General features: G+C 30.7%; 1 protein-coding gene across 2 annotated transcripts in view; it reads left to right on the forward strand.

The window, feature by feature from the left end:
- LOC111684789 (DNA ligase 1) overlaps positions 1-20,796 on the forward strand; it is a 126,713-nt gene that overhangs the window by 74,249 nt on the left and 31,668 nt on the right. For both annotated transcript variants that reach the window (XM_046949630.1, XM_046949636.1), the window contains 2 exons: positions 2,376-2,832; positions 18,462-19,333. In XM_046949630.1, the coding sequence (XP_046805586.1) occupies positions 2,376-2,832; positions 18,462-19,333 (1,329 nt within the window). The remainder of the gene's footprint in view (positions 1-2,375; positions 2,833-18,461; positions 19,334-20,796) is intronic.

A 20,796-nucleotide genomic window follows, 5' to 3' on the forward strand; every position in this document is an offset into this window, starting at 1 on the left:
TTTAGAAATTAGGATTGGTGCGATATGTTTTTATATTCATCTGAGACCCAACAAAGTATATATATTCTGGGTCCTTATCAAATTCTGAGTCGATTTAGCTATGTCCGTCTGTCTGTGTAAAACACGCTCACGATGAAACAAAGCAACAGAATTTAACCAAATTCACCCAAAATGTTCTTAGTTTTCCTAAGTTGTTTGGTACTAAAAATGAATCAAAATTTGGAACAACCTCGAAAAAAATAGCGCAATAGCAAAACTATGCAAGATAATTTCATGAAAATCACCATACATTCATTGCTACACAAGTGCTTGATCTGTACGGAAAATCGCCAGAATCGGTCCACAATTTGATATACCTCCCATACAGAAGTACATATTAACAAAATTTCAAAAATTTAAATCTTATATCAATAGAATTTTTTCAGAAGAAAATTTTTTTGGGTGGGTCATAGCTCCCATACAAGGTTCCCTCCCGAAAATCAGAGAAAACTCACATAACTCATAATCAAATATTGATATCCATACATTTAGCAAAAATATTGCTCTTATATAAATAAATTCAGTATAAAATCGAAGCTCTAATACTAGGTCCAGAAAATTACTTAGATTTACAATATTTATTACCAGATAATTATATAATTATATAGATACAGCATTTTGAAATTTTGTCTTTATATAAATAATTGAACATAACTCCCATACATAGTCCTTTTACGGAAATCTCTCAAAAACACATTACTTATTACCAAATATAGCTATTGATACAAAATTTGGCACAAATATTAGTTTTGTATACTAAAATTCTATTTCAAGATTTTTTCACGATTGGTTCATAACATGTGTGGTCGGTCCCATACAAGGTTCCCTTCAGAAAATACGATACAAAATTTGACTGAAATATAGATTTTATGCACAGAATCCTTTACGATCGGTCTATAATTGGTATTATCTCCCATACTAGGTCCAGCCCCTAAAAACGCTTTAATCGTATTTAACTAATTGCATTTTAAATTTGTGTACAACAAAATTATATATGTATTTTGAAAATCCTTAAACCTTTCATGCATACATGCAAATTACTTAATATTGCTAAGCGCTATAAAAATGTAATGTTCAATAAATCTTGGAATTGTAATAGATTTAAATCTTGTGAATATAGCACTCTTACTTGTTAAAACTTTAAAAATTCACATTTTCTTAAATTAATTTAGCTTTATTTAAAATAAGTCCATAAAATTATCTCACAAAAGTATACGAATTTTTTCTGTATTTCATATTTGACTATATTATACGAAACACAAAAATTAGAATCGACTGTTTTTTTGCTAAAAATTGTTTTAAGGGGTAACTATCAACCGAACGCATATATTTTTGGACCATTTGGTCCACAATTTTGGGGCATTTGTATTTTTAGATACCTCAAGGCATCTATTAAATCCCAATATTAAATTTTAGTTTTATCTCTTAAAAAATAGAAAAAATGACAAATATGGTCAAAAATCGTAATTTTAATGATATTATTTGAAAAGATGCTACAAATGCCCCAAAATTGTGGGCCAAATGGGTCAAAAATATATCCTTTCGGTTGATAGTAACCCCATAAAACAATTTTAAGCAAAAAGACTATTCGATTGTAATTTCTATGTTTCGTAAAATATGATCAAATATGAAATACAGGAAAAATTCGAATACTTTTGTGGAGTAATTTTGTGGACATTTTTTAAAAAAAGTTTAATTTGTTTAAAAAAATTTAATTTATCCAAATTTTAAGGAGTGTGATATTAAACCTTAGAACTCTTTAGACAATATATCAAGTTTATGTGCTGTTTCTAGATACCGAGCGAGTAGTTTGAGTTAAAATTTTACTTGTATTTTGTTTTTGTTACAATAACAAAATACAAGTAAAATTTGTACTCAAACTACTCTTTCGGTATCTAGAAACAGCACATTAATTATTAATTTTACACACAATAAACATTATTAAATTATGTTTCTTTTAAAAAAAACACCTAAATTCGAATACTTATGCGAGACACTGTATGTATGTACAGTGAACAGATTCAAAATAAAAATTTAAACCACTAGTTTGGTCTAATTTGTCTTTCATCACCGACGATCTCTTTGTAAGCGAGAGAGAAACAAACTTAAGCTTTTTTCTGTCTTTTCGTAATTTATGGGGTAACGATTGCCTTCCTTGCAGGACGAGCACATGTTAAAATAGCTATTCACATGGACAGTCGGTAACTAGGAGTAACACTAAGTGTTAGGTTGTATTGGTAGTTCGGAAATGTCCGACCGAACTGCTGGCATAGACAAAGACAATTGTATAACGAACGAAATAAATTTTTAATATACGTCCTTCTTTATGTTTTTAGGTTTAGAACTTGGTGTTGCTGAACACACACTTATGAAAATTATTTGTGATGCAACCGGTCGTAAAATGGACTTTATAAAGTCACAAACTCACATAACTGGTGATTTGGGCATTGTTGCAGAGCAATCGAGAATGGCTCAAAGAGTGATGTTTAAACCTGCTCCATTGACAATTATGGGTGTTTTTAAAAAGTTAAAAGAGATTGCCAAAGCACCTGGCAAAAACAAAGTTGTGCCGATAAAAGATGTATTTATAGCATGTCGCAGTTCCGAGGCAAGATTTTTTATAAGATCGTTAATAGGCAAACTTCGTATAGGCATTGCCGAACAAAGTTTACTTAATGCTTTGTCCACAGGAATTGTGAAGGCCAAAAATGTAGATAATCTGAAGAAAATGAGTGAAGATACATTAAAAAATGAAATTGAAGCCAATGCTATGATCTTAAAAACAACGTACTGGTGAGTGTAATTAAATAGTAATGTATATTTTTTTTAATTTTTATAAATTTTTTTAAAATATCTAACGGTTTTACCCTGTCTACATTAGAGTATAAAAAAGTACCTCAAAAGTAGTAGGGTAGAAAGAAGACCATACGTATTTTTTAATGCGTTCTAGAATTAAAACCACAAATCATATTCTCATTATTTATTCGTGCACTAAGATATTTTGGCTTTCCATTTCAATCTTTCCTGTGCACAGTGGGGCAGAATCGAATTTTTTTGGAAATAAATCTGGCATTTCTAAACGGCTGATCCGATCGGTATAAAATTAGGCGTGAGCGTAGCCAAGGAGTATTCGAGTTTAAGTTTTGAAGTTGAACCCCTCAGATTCCCCAGGGACGGCGCTATAGCGGCTCAAAGTAGGGTACCTACGACATGTAAAATTTTTAAACTTGTGCCATTTTTTTTTTCATCCAAATACAAAGATTTTTATATTTTCTGAAAGCACTCGAGAGATCTTGAAAAAACATGCTTGGACATACTACTTATCTCTTATAATATCCGAGTTATAGGCATTTAAAAATTTAGTGATACAAAATTTACCATACCTTGGTCCGCCTTTTTTTGAATACCGGGCGTAATTTTGGGCCAAATGGACTCAATTTCAAATCAATTTCAGATCAATAACATTTACAGATCCAAAAATATACGTTTTTTAATTTAGAAATTCAAAAAATTTTAGATTTTTGCCAAAAATGTGTCTTAATGCTTTTATTAATAAAATAAAATAAAATTTTCTTTAAGAACATATAACAATTTTATAGTTTTCTAAAAGGTATATTTACGCAGAACGCTTTGGCGTAAAAAACTTGTCCTATTTTTTGAAAATGTTGCCACTGCGTCTTTCCGAATATGACCTATTTTTTATCAAAACTTCAACTTTGGGCGACATGTTCTAAAATCCCAAAGCTGGGATCAGAAAGCTGTTTTGGAAACCTCAATATGTTTTCTATTTACTCCAAAAGTATTTTTCCAGCCCTGAATGAAATGTGGACCCTATGGGCAAAAAAGTAAAAAATCACATTTTTGGTATTTTCATTCCTATTTTTGGGAATTGCGGGATGCCCTTTGACCTTTTCAATTTTTTTTGCATTTTCTTATTTGAAATGACAAATTTAACAAGCGTTGAAAATTTCATTGAGTTTTGTTCATAAATAAAGATTTTGTCATATATTACATATTTGTTTAATTTCTAAAACTATGATTTATATCAAAATTTTAATAGGGTCGTAGATAGCTACAACAATTTAGTCCATATTTATCCTTTAATATCTTTATCAATATCAAAAATTTTCAAGCCAATATCTCAATTACATTCAAAAATATGTTCATTTAAACCTGTATCCTTTAATTTCATATTTTAGAATTAAATATGACAGAACATATTTAAATATTATATTTACCTATTTTCTATTTGTTTGTTTATCCTTATAATTGAAAAGGGGCTATTATGCTTAAATTTTCAGAAATTTATAACTATTTTTTACCTAAATTTTTTTCGACAGATCATTTCGTTCTGTTTCGTTTATGATTATATAGGTAAAAATATACAGGTAATGATAATTTCGATTCATTTACTAATAAGAAATATCAATGACTGCATTACAGGTTATAGTAATATAATCCTAAATGTTAATAGGTAAACAATTCGTAATTTTTTACTTTGGAATACCTGTATCGGAAATGACAAGAATTGGTATATAAGTAAACTCTCAGATTTTAAGTATCATATTTAATAAATCTACAATGAAGATTACATTAAAGTACGAAGAGTTGTGTTCCGTTTTATGGAGTGTATCTTCAAATGGGCCAGAAAGAATTGAATACATATCAAATTATATAAAAACTACATATAGTAGAAAAGTAGACAAAACAGGCATATCAAAAATTTAAAACTTTTTGATGTAAAAGGTAAGTCTGTGGATGGAAATCAAAAGAAATTCCGATTAAAATTTTGTAGTTGAATGGAAACTACTACGGAAATCAAGTCATACAAAGACTTATGTTCAAGGTAAAAAAAAGAGGGTCACACAAAAACTTTTTAATCTCAAATGAGGAAATTGCTGATACATTTAACGAAATGCTGAAAAAGGAAAACCAACCTATAGATGCCGTACATATTGCAACTATTCTTCCTAATGCATCACCAAAACGACTTAAGCGAATTGTGTAAAGTATACCAATTCCAACACCACAATCAAATTTTACTGAAGAGGAAACAATAGTGCTTATGTTGGAACTGGGTCTCAGTCGAAATAAGTACCAAATATTAAGGAAAGCTCTGCATGAAAAAGGACACAATATATTACCATCATACAAGGCGATCCAGGAAAAAAAACAAGCTATCCTACCATACCCTATTGCTGTTAATGCTTGTATTGATATATCATCTTTGCTCGAAAACACAGCATCAAGAATTGTGTCAGACCAACTAGGGAAAATTCATAACTGTGATGTTGTCCTAATGTGTAAGTGGGGATGTGACGGTTTATCAGCACTTCCAGAATACAAACAAGATTGTGGAAGTCGGACATTAGCAGACTACAAAAGTGTATTTATGTCATCATTAGTGCCATTACGAATTCGTTCATATTCCCTTAATCCATCATCGTCAAGCATCGGAAATTCATTTGAAGATATATGGATCAATACAACTCCGGGTAATATTTAAAAGATGAAATAAATGCACTGGAACTCATTTGCATAAAAATGAAGGAATTCTCTATTAACGTATCATATCAGCTAAGCTTAACAATGATTGATGCAAAGGTCAGCAATGCCATAACAGAAACTTCTTCCTTCTGTAGATGCTCAATATGTAATGAGAAAAAGTCGCAATTCTCAAATATAAACAAAAGCAGAAGTATTAATGAAGAAGTCCTGTCTTTCGGAATTTCACCACTTCATGCCAGAATACAAATACGACCTCAAATATAGAAGTGTGCCAGAGAGTCTTACTAAATCAACAAAAAATAATGAAGAATTGAAAGAACTGAGAGCTGCGGAAAAAAGCAGAATCCAAGAAGAATTTAAAGTTCAGATGGGATTAAACATCGACAAACCACTTCCAAGTTGCGGTAGTACAAATGACGGTATTACGGCGAGAAGGTTTTTTCGTGATTTTGAAATTACTTCAAAAATAACTGGAATCGACAAGGAGTTGCTTCGAAGAGTTAACACTATTTTAATGGCACTGAATAGTAAACATAAAATTATCGATTTGGGGAATATACATCTGAAATTTCTAAATTACTTGATCTCTGTATCCATGAAGGGAACTTACACCAACAGTACATAAAGTATTGTGTCATGGTAAAATAATAATTGAATCGAATATTCTTCCACTTGGAGAGTTAACAGAAGAAGCCCAGGAAGCGAGGAATCGAGATTTTAAGCATGTTCAACTTTTCAGCTCAAGAAAATGATCCAGGCAATCACAGAATGAAGATATTTTTAATAGTTTACTTCTATCTTCTGATCCTGTTCTTTCAACTATGCGAAAAAGATGGATTTGTTATGAAACTCTATCATCTCAAAACGAGGAAGATTTAAAGGACTTGTATTACCTTCTGGATATGTATACCGACATGACAGATTATTTTATAGAAAATAAGTAGTGTTAGGAATTAACTATATAAGTAGGTTGTAAGAATTAATTGTATTATGTTTAAGATAAACAGTTCAAATAAAAAAGCTATTATACTAACTGATGATATTGTATTAAATTGTGTTTTATATTTCGGTGGGCGGGAAAGGTGGTTTGTGTGGTGTAAAATATAAAAATTATAAAATTATATTTTTTTATTGTATATACAATGTTATAGTCTTTAATAAAATAATTAACTAAATAATTTTTAAAAATTGTCCAAATATTTTATTCAACACCAAATGTATGTTCTGTCATACTTAATACTAAAATTTAAAAAGATGAAATTAAATGACACAGGTTTAAATGAACATATTTTTGAATGTAATTGAGATATTGGCTTGAAATTTTTTGTAGAGGGTCGAGAATTTCCATATCTAAATAAAAAAAGATATTAAGGGATAAATATGGACTAAATTGTTGTAGCTATCAGCGACCCTATTAAAATTTTGATATAAATCATAGTTTTAGAAATTTAACAAATATGTAATATATGACAAAATCTTTATTTATGAACAAAACTCAATGAAAATTTTGTTAAATTTGTCATTTCAAATAAAAAAAATCCAAAAAAAAATTGAAAAGGTCAGAGGGCATCCCGCAATTCCCAAAAATAGGAATGAAAATCCCAAAAATGGGATTTTTTACATTTTTGCCCATAGGGTCCACATTTCTTTCAGAGCTGGGAAAATGCTTTTGGAGTAAATAGAAAACATATTGAGGTTTCCAAAACTGCTTTCAGTTTTCTGATCCCAGCTTTGGGATTTTAGAACATGTCGCCCAAAGTTGAAGTTTTGATAAAAAATAGGTCATATTCGGAAGGACGCAGTGGCAACATTTTCAAAAAATAGGACAAGTTTTTTACGCCAAAGCGTTCTGCGTAAAGATACCTTTTAGAAAACTATAAAATTGTTATATGTTCTTAAAGAAAATTTTATTTTATTAATAAAAGAGTTAAGACACATTTTGGGCAAAAAAACGGCAAAAATCTAAAATTTTTTGAATTTTTAAATTAAAAAACGTATATTTTTGGATCTGTAAATGATATTGATCTGAAATTTTTTGTATATTATTATATATTATATACAAGAAAAAATTGAGTCCATTTGGTTCAAAATTACGCCCGGTATTCAAAAAAAGATTTGAAAGGGTCAAAGGGCTTCCCGCAATTCCCAAAAATAGGAATGAAAATCCCAAAAATGGGATTTTTTTACTTTTTTGCCCATAGGGTCCACATTTCTTTTAGCTGGGAAAATACTTTTGGAGTAAATAGAAAACATATTGAGGTTTCCAAAACTGCTTTCAGTTTTCTGATCTCAGCTTTGGGATTTTAGAACATGTCGCCCAAAGTTGAAGTTTTGATAAAAAAAATAGGTCATATTCGGAAGGACGCAGTGGCAACATTTTCAAAAAATAGGACAAGTTTTTTACGCCAAAGCGTTCTTGTGTTGTCTAACTAACAAGAAAAACACTCTTTTTTTATAAACACTTTTTTGATGTTTTAGTGCATATTGAAGCATTCACTATTTTATTGTAGTGAAAAATTTTCATTACCACTAATGGTTAGTTGTAGTGGAAACATTTTCACTACCACTCTTTTTTAGCGGTAGTTTAAATATGTTCCACTACCACTAATTTTTTTAGTGGTAGTTAAAATATGTTTCACTACCACTATAGTGATAAAAAATAGAGGAAAATCAAAATTTCGTTACTGTAATGGAATTTAGTGGAAACCTTAGTGCACAAAATATTTAATTCGCTACCCCTAAATCTGAATGTTTAAAATTACTTATTATACCTCAAGTTTTGAATTTTTTATTTTTTTAGTATTTTAATAAGTGCATTAAATTAAAGCAACGGTATTTTGAGGCTGAAGTAATATCTTGTAGGTGATCCAAGTATAGAGAAAAACCTTTACAAACTTGTCAAGAAAGGGCGTTTTTTTAAATAATAAGAATTTTTTAAATGTGACATTTATAGCTATATAAAGAAACGTACATGTGAACTTTAAAATGATCATAAAAAGTTACCATTTACAAATTTGTTACTGCACATTTACTTGGAGGTGTTAATTATAATGAGATTAAGTTCATGCGGTGTAAAACCTCCATTCGATAATAGCTATAAATGTCAATTAAGGCTCGATCTACATAAAATTAAGTTAAGAGTTTTTGACTAGCAAGGAACATAATTGAGTCGAATTTTATTACTATACTCGTATTTTTAAGCCAGTTGGGGGTAGGGTCAATTAAGGCCTGTTCCACATAAAATTTGGTAAAGAGATTTTGGCTTGTGAAAAACTTACTTCTGTGAAATTTCATCGCTATACTCGTATTTTTAAGCAGTAATGAGCGTTAAAGTATTTTTATGGAGGGGACCTTATATGGAGGGTAGGGTCATTTATAGACCGATCCACATAAAGTTTGCTGGAAAGGTTTTGGTTCCTAAGATACATACTTATGTCAAATTTCTTCGCTATATTCGTATTTTTACGCCCATAATTTACGTTAAAGTCGTTTTCAGAAGGGGGTCTTATATGGGGGAAGGGTCAATTATGGACCGATCCACATAAAATTTCATAAAGAGGTTTTGGCTAGTAAGAAACTTACTTATGCCAAATTTCATCGCTATACTTGTATTTTTAAGAGAGTAATAAACGTTAAAATCATTTTCTGAAGGGGACGTTATATGGGGGATAGGGTCAATTATAGACCGATATACATAAAATTTGGTTAAGAGATATTGGCTTGCATGAAGCTTATGTGTGTCGAATTTCACCGCTATATTCCCATTTTTAAGCCAGTAATGAGCTATTTAGTCATATTCTAAAGAGGACCTTATATGGGGGGTAGGGTCAATTATCGTCCTATAGATTTTGATGGACAATCAAATAATTTGGGTCGCATTACTCGATAACTACTCTTAGATCAACTCTTCCAAAGGTTTTGGTTCATTAACATGCTGAAAATCGCAATAAATTATGTTGTTCTGTTCGTTGTTCTCAATGATATAATTCATTTCGTTGGCGAAAAACGTCGCAAGAAGAAAAACAATCCAACTCTGTTTGTGTTTCAACATCAGGACTAACCCTTCTCTTCAAAAATCATGGCCACACTCTTAAATTTTTGCTCTCCATTCATTATTGGGCCTTCACTAAAATGATATGTTATAATATTTCCTTCAGCCTTTGAGCCTCACATACTCTGTCTGAATTAAGGGAGGAAAATGTGGACCCGTTTATAAATAAAACTGTTTTTTATTAGTTTTGAGTAATCTATTTCAATATTTTACCCGAAATTGTACAAAATTTGTAAAAAAATCGAATTTATTTAAGTAAACTCTGTGCCATGTCACTGAGGGATTCATATGCGGTTACATGATCGTACAATGAAGGCTTAAAAAACATGGAGGTCAAACAATTAAGGTTGTGTTCAAGATTCTTGGTGAGTCGAGAGAAAGTCCTGATGTTGAAAAGCAAATAAAATTGAATATTTTTACTTTCTTGAACATTTTTGGCCAACAAAATGAACCATAGGATTAAGTATATTGAACAGAACAACTTACTTTATTGCGATTTTCAGCATGATAATGAACCAAAACCTTTAGCAAAGTTGATCTAAGAGTAGTTGATTATGTAAATACACAAATCGTTCTGCTAATTTTTTGGCATCTGCATGATCTTTCCACAACCGAAACTCAATATAAATTTTTCCACACATGAATAAATGTTACTACCCTAATTACGGAAACAAAACTTTTGTAAATGGGTTTTAATAAGAAGAGGCTTGCTGGTGGAGGGTATTTAATATATAAGGAAGTCGGTCATTTGTGGAACAAAGTTATCCTCAAAAAATAATTTTTATACAAGGAATACAATAATTGAAAAATCTTGTATCGTCTATTGCATTGAGGATTTAACAAGGAAAAGAATTCCAATTAGTGGCTGAAATTTTTTTCGGGTCGGTACATTATTGGACATAGCTATGGATAAAATAAGAAAAAGAGGCAAAGGATCTCATTAGAGAAAAAAAAGAAATTTTAGATGGTTTATCAAACGGAGCGAACTGCGCTGGGGAAGGAGTACAAATTAGGGAAGTCAACTTTAAGATCTATTAAAAAATGAAGAGAGCATAAGAAAGTCGGTCATTTGTGGAACAAAGTTATCTTAAAAAAATACTTTTTATACAAGGGATAAAATAATTGAAAAAAATGAAATTTTGTATCGTCCATTGGATTGAGGATTTAACAAGGAAAAGAATTCCAATTAGTGGCTGAGGAGGCATGCGCAAATTACCCCGATCATTTTAAAACATTATAGAAAGCGGAAAGTACAGTCCAGAACAAGTTTTTAACGGTGACGAGACAGGTCTTTTTTGAAAAATACCAAGTAGAACTTATATTGCAAAATTAGAATCGCAAGCCAGAGGTTTTAAAGCAACTAAAGAAATTAGCCCTTGTACTATTTAGGAGAGAGCATCAAAGATCTAACGCGGAAGATCTCTTTTCAGGATACCAAAAAGGAAAAAGAAATCACAAACATTGTTGACAAAATATTTCCAAAGGAAAGAAAAAAATACCGCTCCCGAAAATTCTTCGCCGGTTGATCCTATTGAAAATATTTCTAGTGATGGATATAATTATATTCCACATGTCTTTTAGATCTAGTGATACAAGCGTTTAGCAATTCTGATGTAAAGAGTCCAATTCAAATGATTTGTACCTAAAGTAATATAATCTTTTTTATTAAAAATTAATATAAATTTTATTTTTTTAAATTAATATGTATGTTTTATTCGTTATTTCATGCCTTGTTTTTCTTTATTTTTATTGCTTTAGTGGATAAATATGTGGATAAAATGTTTGTTGATTTTTTATGCGATTTTGTATGAGTTTTATTTCTTCAATTTGAATTTATGCGTTTTTTAATGAGAAACCAATTAGTGGTTTTTGACAAAAACTTTTTGTATGGAGATAGTGTATCGCTTTATGCGAATTTGAATTATGCGATTTTTTGCGAAACGAATTAATCGCACAGAACGAGGTTTGAGTGTATATAGTTATTAAAAATTTAAAAATAATGTTCGAAGGTGAGTACTTTATTAATATATATGGCAATATTGGTGAACTTCTCTGTTTGACCAATTAAATTGGAAAAATTAAGGTGACTTTACAAAAAAAAAAAAAAAAAATAATATAAATATGAATTGGAACTTTACTTGGCGTAGAAAAAATTTATAACAGATTTTTTAAACAATCAATCTACTAAATTTAGTATATTTTAGCTGCTGATATTTATAACTTTTTTAAAAATTACATTTTTTGATAAAAAGATTGTGAAAATCTGGTAGTCATTTATTATATGACAAAGGAAACATTTCGAAGTTGATAAAAAGCAGTTGTATATGCCCATTTCTTCCGGGAACCCATTGCGACTGATTATTATATTATTTTTAGTTTAATGTGTACAATTTCCTATAGGGAAATCCATGTGAAAGCGGACAGCAGTCGAATTTACCATATCCGATTTTAATGAAATTTGCCACACATATTATGGTTTGAAAGTGTTCCTCAAATCATTGACTTTTTAATCGGAATCTCTTTCCAGTCCAAAAATATCGCGCTTTGAAAATTTAAAAATATGTTAAAATTGTCTAAATGTATATACACATTTAGATGTATATGGCGTAATTAAATTATTTTACTTCCAAAAGGTTAAAGGACGTATTTCAAAGTGTAAAATTCAACGTAAAATATATCAGTCAGCCCCGTGTTAAAAATTAAAAAAGGACATGGTAGAATGACACTTGAACTCTCCTCTATATCCTACCAAAAAACGATGAGTCTCGTTTAGTTTAGAAGTTATTAACCAAAACATAATATAAATCAAGTTTTTTAAACTAAATTTTTATACAAAATAACATAAGAAATATAAGATTATATTAAAGCTCAAGCAACTAAAAAAGAAAGTGTGTGGTCTAAGCGATTACTTTTAGACCGCTTTTGGTATTTAAATGAAATATCAATTTAAATGTGTATAAGGTCGTATATTCCTTCCAAGTCCATCACTAGGACTTTTGACATGACTGGTTGTGAAAAATGCCACCCAGCTTCTCATCCAAAATCCTTATTGTGATAGCATAAATTTTTGAATTTTTTTTTTTTTTTTTTTTTTTTAAATGAGCTGCACCCATCAGAGAAGTATGTTAGGAACGGACCCAAATTTGTTTTTTTTATAAAAAAATACATATGTTTGTGGAACAAATGAACCGCTCCTGGATTGTTTACTAAGCTGCTGGAAATTATTATAAATTTTCCACAAAAGTATGCTAAGTCCTTACTAAATTTTAATATACTACTTAAGCTTCATCTTTCATCTCTCATCAATTTGCAATGATGACAACATTTTTTCGTAAAAAATGTAGAGAAAAAACGTCATCTTTCAACATCTTTACAAGATTTTCCTATATCATTGTTTTATATAAAATTAATGATGAGAGATGATACAAATTTAAATATTTTCAAAACCTTCAACTCATTCCTTTAAGATGAAGCTAAGTGTAAAACGCTTAAAAAAGGATCTAGGGTTCGAACGGAAAGAGCTAGCAAGTTAAAATTTTCCATAAATATTCTAAGATACCGTACATAATTGCCTTAAGCCTTATCTCCCTGATGTTTATAGAGGAGTATTCGTTTAATGGCATACGATTTCATGGTAGGTATTAGGGTATTCAATTATTCGGGTTTTTGTCTTATTCGGTTTATTCGACAAATAATTATTTGAGGTCTTACGTTAGCCGGTTAATAATCGAATAATTAAAAATTATTCGGTTATGCGAATAAAAAGAAACTAGATGTTATTATTGCTTTTAACAATAATTTTCCTCATATACATCCTGTAACAATTTTGAAAAAGCATTCACACATGGAAAAGTTGATAAGCATGTGAAAATAAATTCCACTTATAAAATTGCGTACTCCGATTTTTATGTCCTTATAAAGGATTTCAAAATTTAATGTCTTTATATAGAAATGCTTTTCTATATAAAGACATTACTGTTTTTAAGATTTTCAACGAGTTCTAGAATTCATACGTTCCATTGAACACTAGTTTAACTATAACTGTTGCTGAAAACTTATTAGAAATACTTAAGAACACAACAATGTTCCCAGAAAAACTGGTTGTAAAAATAAAAGCGATATAATTATATCCATGATTTCTTTTCGAAAATCATCAAATAAATTTTCTTTATTATAGAAAATTGATTAAGAAATTAAGAAAAGAAGAAAATTTATTGTAAAAATATTAAATTTGTAGAATATACATAGAAATTTTACTGAGTTTTTCTTAATCGGTTAATTGATAGAAATTATTCGGATTATTCGTTATTTGAAATTTGACAATTTTCATTTAATCGAACGATTAATCGTCAAAAATTAATCGATTAACCGAACGACGATTAATCGTTTGAACACTTTAGTAGGTATATAAGATTTGGCATAGCCGAATATAACTCTCTTACTTTTTATAAACCGAGACATAAAACCCGGATAACCCGGTTAACTGAAAATCGATGCTTTCAAAAAACTTGTTCACGTAAAACCGAAATATCCAATAAAACCCGTTAAAATGGGTAGCCGGTTTATAAACGCTAGCCACTTACACTTCAGCGATTTTTTCCAAAAATATTTTTAGTCTATCGATGCACAGTGGGGCAGAATGGAAATTTTTTGGAAATAAATCTGGCATTTCTAAACGGCTGATGAACCCCGCAGATGCCCCAGGGACGGAGCTGTGGCGGCTCAAAATAGGGTATCTACGACATGTAAAATTTTTAAACTCGTGCCATTATTTTGTTTTTCACCCAAATACAAAGATTTTTATATTTTCTGAAAGCGCTCGAAAAACATGCCCGGACATACTACTTATCTCTTATAATATCCGAATTATAGGCATTTAAAAATTTAGTGATACAAAATTTACCATACCTTGGTCCGCCTTTTTTTGAATACCGGGCGTATTTTTGGACCAAATGGACTCAATTTGTTGTTAGTTAGACAACAAAATTTTCAATAATATACAAAAAATTTCAGATCAATATCATTTACAGATCCAAAAATATACGTGTTTTAATTCAAAAATTCAAAAAATTTTAGATTTTTGCCGTTTTTTTGCCCAAAATGTGTCTTAATTCTTTTATCAATAAAATTTTCTTTAAGAACGTATAACAATTTTATAGTTTTCTAAAAGGTATCTACGCAGAACGCTTTGACGTAAAAAACTTGTCCTATTTTTTGAAAATGTTGCCACTGCGTCCTTCCGAATATGACCTATTTTTTATCAAAACTTCAACTTTGGGCGACATGTTCTAAAATCCCAAAGCTGGGATCAGAAAATTGAAAGCAGTTTTAGAAACCTTAATATGTTTTCTATTTACTCCAAAAGTATTTTCCCAGCCCTGAAAGAAATGTGTACCCTATGGGCAAAAATGTAAAAAATCCCATTTTTGGGATTTTCATTCCTATTTTTGGGAATTGCGGGATGCCCTCTGACCTTTTCAATTTTTTTTTGCATTTTCTTATTTGAAATGACAAATTTAACAAGCGTTGAAGATTTCATTGAGTTTTGTTCATAAATAAAGATTTTGTCTTATATTACATATTTGTTAAATTTCTAAAACTATGAATTATATCAAAATTTCAATAGGGTCGCATATAGCTACAACAATTTAGTCCATATTTATCATTTTTTAGTTAGATATGGAAATTCTCGACCCTTTACAAAAAATTTCAAGCCAATATCTCAATTACATTCAAAAATATGTTCATTTAAACCTGTATCCTTTAATTTCGTATTTTTCAGATTTTAGTATTAAATATGACAGAACATGTTTAAATCTTATATTTACCTATTTTCCATTTGTTTGCTTATCCTTATAATTGAAAGGTCCTATTATGCTTAAATTTTCAGAAATTTATAACTATTTTTTACCTAATTTTTTTCGACAGATCATTTCATTCTGTTTCGTTTATAATCATGTAGGTAAAAATATACAGGTAATGATAATTTCCATTCTTTCACTAATAAGAAATATCAGTGACTGAATTGCAGGTTATAGTAATATAGTCCTAAATGTTAAGAGGTAGACAGTTCGTAATTTTTTACTTTGGAATACCTGTATCATGACAAGAATTGGTATATAAGGAGTGCGATCGAAAAATTCTTAACATACATATATGTTTATAAAAAAGAAACCACTAAACTTACAGCTTTATTTTTTTTATTTGATTCAAATTATTATTACAATTTACAAAAAAAATATTTTTATAGTTTTATTCACTTGTGATGAAATTTTGAACCCTTTTCAGAAACCCTTCCATTAACGTTTTTATAGTGCTTTCTGTCACTTTGCTCGAACATGTAGTCCATCTCCGTTTAAAATCTATCACACTTTTGGAAACCTTTTTTGTACTCTTCAATTCTCTTTTAACAAGAGCCCAATATCTCTCCACTGGCCTTAGCTCCGGGCAGTTTGGAGGATTTGCCTCTCTTGGTACAAATACCACATTATTGTTCTTGTACCACTCAAGGGCTTGTTTACCATAGTGACAGGATGCCAAGTCAGGCCAAAAATAAGTGGACACATAATGAAGTCTTATGAATGGAAGCAGCCTTTTTTGTAAACATTCCTTGATGTAAATTTCGGTATTTATATAGCCTGTTGTAACAAATGATTGGCTTCTTTTGCCGCAACTGCATATTGCTTGCCATACCAAGAACTTTCTGGGAAATTTTGTCTGCTTTTGGGTCCTAAACTTTTCTTCAACATTCCCTCGAGCATCAGCAACATAAAACTTTTGAACTGGAAGTTGCGAAAAATCTGCCAGAACATACGTTTCGTCATCCATTATGCATCAAGAATATTTTTTTATAAAACTTGACTTCAATTTCCGTGCTCTGTTTTTGGCCTCTGAATTTTTAGCAGCGTTCCTGTCAGGAACTTTTTGAGCCTTGTATGTTTTTAAACCTGCAATAGTTCCGAAGTGTATATAAATACATTACTTCCAGACAAACGTGTGAGAATATTAAAGTCTAGAAGAGAGCTGGAAAATATTCCCGGAGATTCAACAGATGTTTTCCAATGAAATGCAAGATTATTGTCTTGCTTATTTCGCTGCTTTTTGTAAATTTTCAAAACTTAGGCCATCAAGAAATCGTAGGGGTCAAGAAGAAGATGACTATAATGAAAATAATGATTTGAACGATGAAAATAATGATGGAAATAAAAAGTACATTAGGCTAAGGGGTGGATCTGGATATGTCTACAAAAAAGAAAGTCCCTCAATAATAAGGTTTCCCTCATTTAATGTGGATTTAAGCAGAGAAAATTATTTTCGAGCACTCGTAATGTTGTATATGCCTTGGCAAAATGAAAAGGATGATATCTTGGATAAAGACAATGAAGAAACTTGTAAAGTTCATAAGAATATGATTGAAAGAAATAGATCATATTTTGAAAAATATAAGGAAGGTGAACTCGAGGAATTTCTCCAACAAATTCAAAATGATGACACAGTAAATAATGATAACTCAAATGATAACAGAGCTGTAACCCAAGTGCTTGATGACGAATACAGGGCCTTAGCTGTTCCGGAAGTAGATGCAAATATAAATATTTTTGACGTAAATGATGATTATATTAATGCTGATGAGAATAATGAATGTGTTAGATTGATCAGACTTCAACCTTTGATAAGTTGATAAGTGGATCGGTCCATAATTGGTCATATCTCCCGTACAAGGTCCCCTGCCGAAAATCACTTAAACGCACATAATTCTTAAATAAATTAAGATATCCATATAAAGTTTTGTATAAGTGTTGCTCTTATATTTGGATCGATTCATAATTGGTCATAGCTCCCATACAAGGTCCCCTCCCGAAAATCACTTAAACGCACATAACTCATTACTAAATTTGGTACAAGTATTGCTCTTATATAAAGGAATTTTAAAATGAAAAAATTTTGTACATATGTATATAATATGAATAGGAATCATATTACTGGCGAAGAACTCAATCGGTCCACAATTGGACATAGCTCCTATATAAGGCCCACTTCCGAAATCACTGAAAAACTCATTTTCATTGTATTATAAAGATATCAGGATAACATTTGACTTCAATATGTTTCGTGTAATTACAAAACCAGTCTTTTTTTGAGATCGGTCCACAATTGGTCATAGATCCCATATATGGCCCACTTCCAAAAATCACTTAAAATCTCATATTTCATTAAATTTTAAAGCTATCGGGATAAAATTAGATCTGAATATGTCTCGTGTACATATAAACTATTCAACAACTTTTTTCGGGATCGGTCCACAATTGGTCATAGCTCCCATGTATGGCCCACTTCCGAAAATCACTTTAAAGCTCATATTTCATTGAATTATTTAGCTATCGGGATAAAATTCGACCTGAATATGTTTCGTGTACATATAAACTCTTCAACAAAATTTTGTTTGTTCCACTTCCGAAAATGACTTAAACGAACATAATTCATGAATTAATTAAGCTATTTTGATAAAATTAGACACAACAAGTTAGAATCCAATATTCAGCGCGCCGAATCTTTGATATCCTTCACCAAAAATAACACAATTTACATACCTACTTGCAATAGAAAATTCCACGCTATTTTTATTTCGGTCGTTTTTGAGAGGTATATAAGAGTGATTACCTACTTAAGGTATTACAACCTAAGGAATGTTATAAGTAATAAAAAATTGTTGCACCAAATTTCAGCTCTTTAGCTTTAACCGTTTAGGCTGTGCGATGATGAATCAGTCAATCAGTCAGTCAGTCAGTCAGTAACGTTAGAATTTTATATATATAGATAGATGTATTTTTTACTGAAGTAATTGTATTGTCTTTATTTACAGTCAATGTCCGAATTATGATAAAATCATACCAACTTTATTAGAATTTGGAATGGATGAAGTACAAGTTCGTTGTCCCATGGTGCCAGGTATTCCAATTAAGCCGATGTTAGCACAACCTACAAAAGGGGTATCAGAAGTGTTGGAACGTTTTGATGGTCTTATGATTACTTGCGAATGGAAGTACGATGGAGAACGCGCCCAAATACATTGCGACGAAAATGGCGTAATTTCAATTTTTTCTCGAAATCAAGAAAACAATACTTCTAAATATCCGGACGTCATATGCCGCATAGGAAGCTTTTCAAAATCCAGTGTACAATCTTATATACTTGATAGTGAAATTGTAGCTTGGGATGTGGAACAGAAAATGATTTTACCATTTCAGGTGCTATCCACCCGTAAACGAAAAAATGTGGATGTAAATGAAATTAAAGTCCAAGTATGTGTTTATGCATTTGATTTATTGTATCTCAACGGAAAACCATTGGTTTTAAATACATTTGCTGAAAGAAGGCAAATGATGAAAGAACATTTTACAGAATTAGAAGGTGTTTGGAAATTTGCTACGGCAATGGATACTAGCGACGTAGATGAAGTACAACAATTTCTTGAAGAATCTATAAAGGGCAATTGTGAAGGATTGATGGTAAAAACCCTGCACAAGGATGCGACGTACGAAATTGCAAAACGGTCAAGAAATTGGTTAAAACTTAAAAAAGACTATTTATCTGGTTGTGGCGATTCATTAGATTTGGTTGTAATTGGTGGTTATAGAGGCAAAGGAAAACGTACGGGAAGTTATGGAGGATTTCTACTCGCTTGTTATGATAATGAAAATGAAGAGTATCAAAGTATTTGTAAAATAGGAACTGGTAAGTATCTAAATATCGATTGTAATTACACGTTAAACGTTTTACAAATCTCCGATAACACTTGTCCAAAAAATTTATTTTATATTAATTGCAAAAGAATAATACGATATTGGAGCTTGGTACCTAAAGGAGTTGACTTTCGGTACCTAGCTCTAAGAATGTAACGGTAGAATTTCTGTATAAGTATTGGAACTCAAACCACTTTCACCACACTTGAAAAAAATAACATTTTAATATCTATTATCGCATATTTTACCCACAATCAAAAAAGATGGGGTATATTGTTTTTGTCATTCCGTTTGTAACACATCGAAATGTATATATCTTCTGGGTCCTTATTATATTCTAAGACGATCCAGCTATGTCCGTCCGTCTGTTATAAACACGATAAAGTCCAAACGGGAATAGCTATAGAGCACAGATATTAGTTAATGCAGGCTGTTTATTATTGAAAATGGGCAATATTGGTACACGATTTCGTCTATCCCCCAAATAAGTTCCTCTTCAGAAAATGACTATAAGAACCCAAATCTCTTTGTAAAATTTTATAGGGTCGGCTCATAATTAACCCTACCCGCCATATAAAGTCCCCTTCAGAAAATGCCTTTAACGTTCATAACTGGCTAAAAGTTTGTAACACATCGAAATGTATATATCTTCTGGGTCCTTATTAGATTCTAAGACGATCCAGCTATGTCCGTCCGTCTGTTAAAAACACGATAAAGTCCAAACGGGAATAGCTATAGAGCTGAAATTTCGCACAGATATTATTTAATGCAGGCTGTTTATTATTGAAAATGGGCAATATTGGTACACGATTTCGTCTATCCCCCATATAAGTTCCCCTTCAGAAAATGACTTTATAAGAACCCAAATCTTAATCTCTTGCAAAATTTTATAAGGATCGACACATAACTGTCCCTACCCTCATATAAGGTCCCCTTTAGAAAATTACTTTAACGCACATAACTGGCTAAATGAAGCATTTATAGTGGCGAAATTCGGCACTGCCTTAAAAGTACGGATACAGCGATCACACTTGACGCAAATACAATCAAAAATATCTCTACCAAATTTTAAAAGGATCAGTTACTTTAACGGTAATTAATGTCTTAAAAATACGAGCATAGAAATTCGATATACGTCCAGGCCTGCCAGATTTGCCGATCTTTTACCTTCAAAATTGCAAAGTGCTTCAAAATGTCGATTTTTTATCCAATCAAATAAACTAACGAATTTATTATAACATTACAAAGTCAAACATGACATGGAGCTTTTAAAACAATTTGGAAAAGAAAATTTACATTACGGTAAAACACAATATTCTCCATCATAAATGTCAATTAGATCGATTATGAAAAGGAAACTCAATTAATATATATGAAAATCCAGAAAAAGTTTCCAAAAGTCTGATCTAACAGTTTAATTTTTTTAAAAAATTTAATTGGTTTGAAAACAAATTT

Source organism: Lucilia cuprina, chromosome 2, assembly GCF_022045245.1.
Source record: "Lucilia cuprina isolate Lc7/37 chromosome 2, ASM2204524v1, whole genome shotgun sequence".
In the NCBI taxonomy this organism is placed as follows: Eukaryota; Metazoa; Arthropoda; class Insecta; order Diptera; family Calliphoridae; genus Lucilia; species Lucilia cuprina.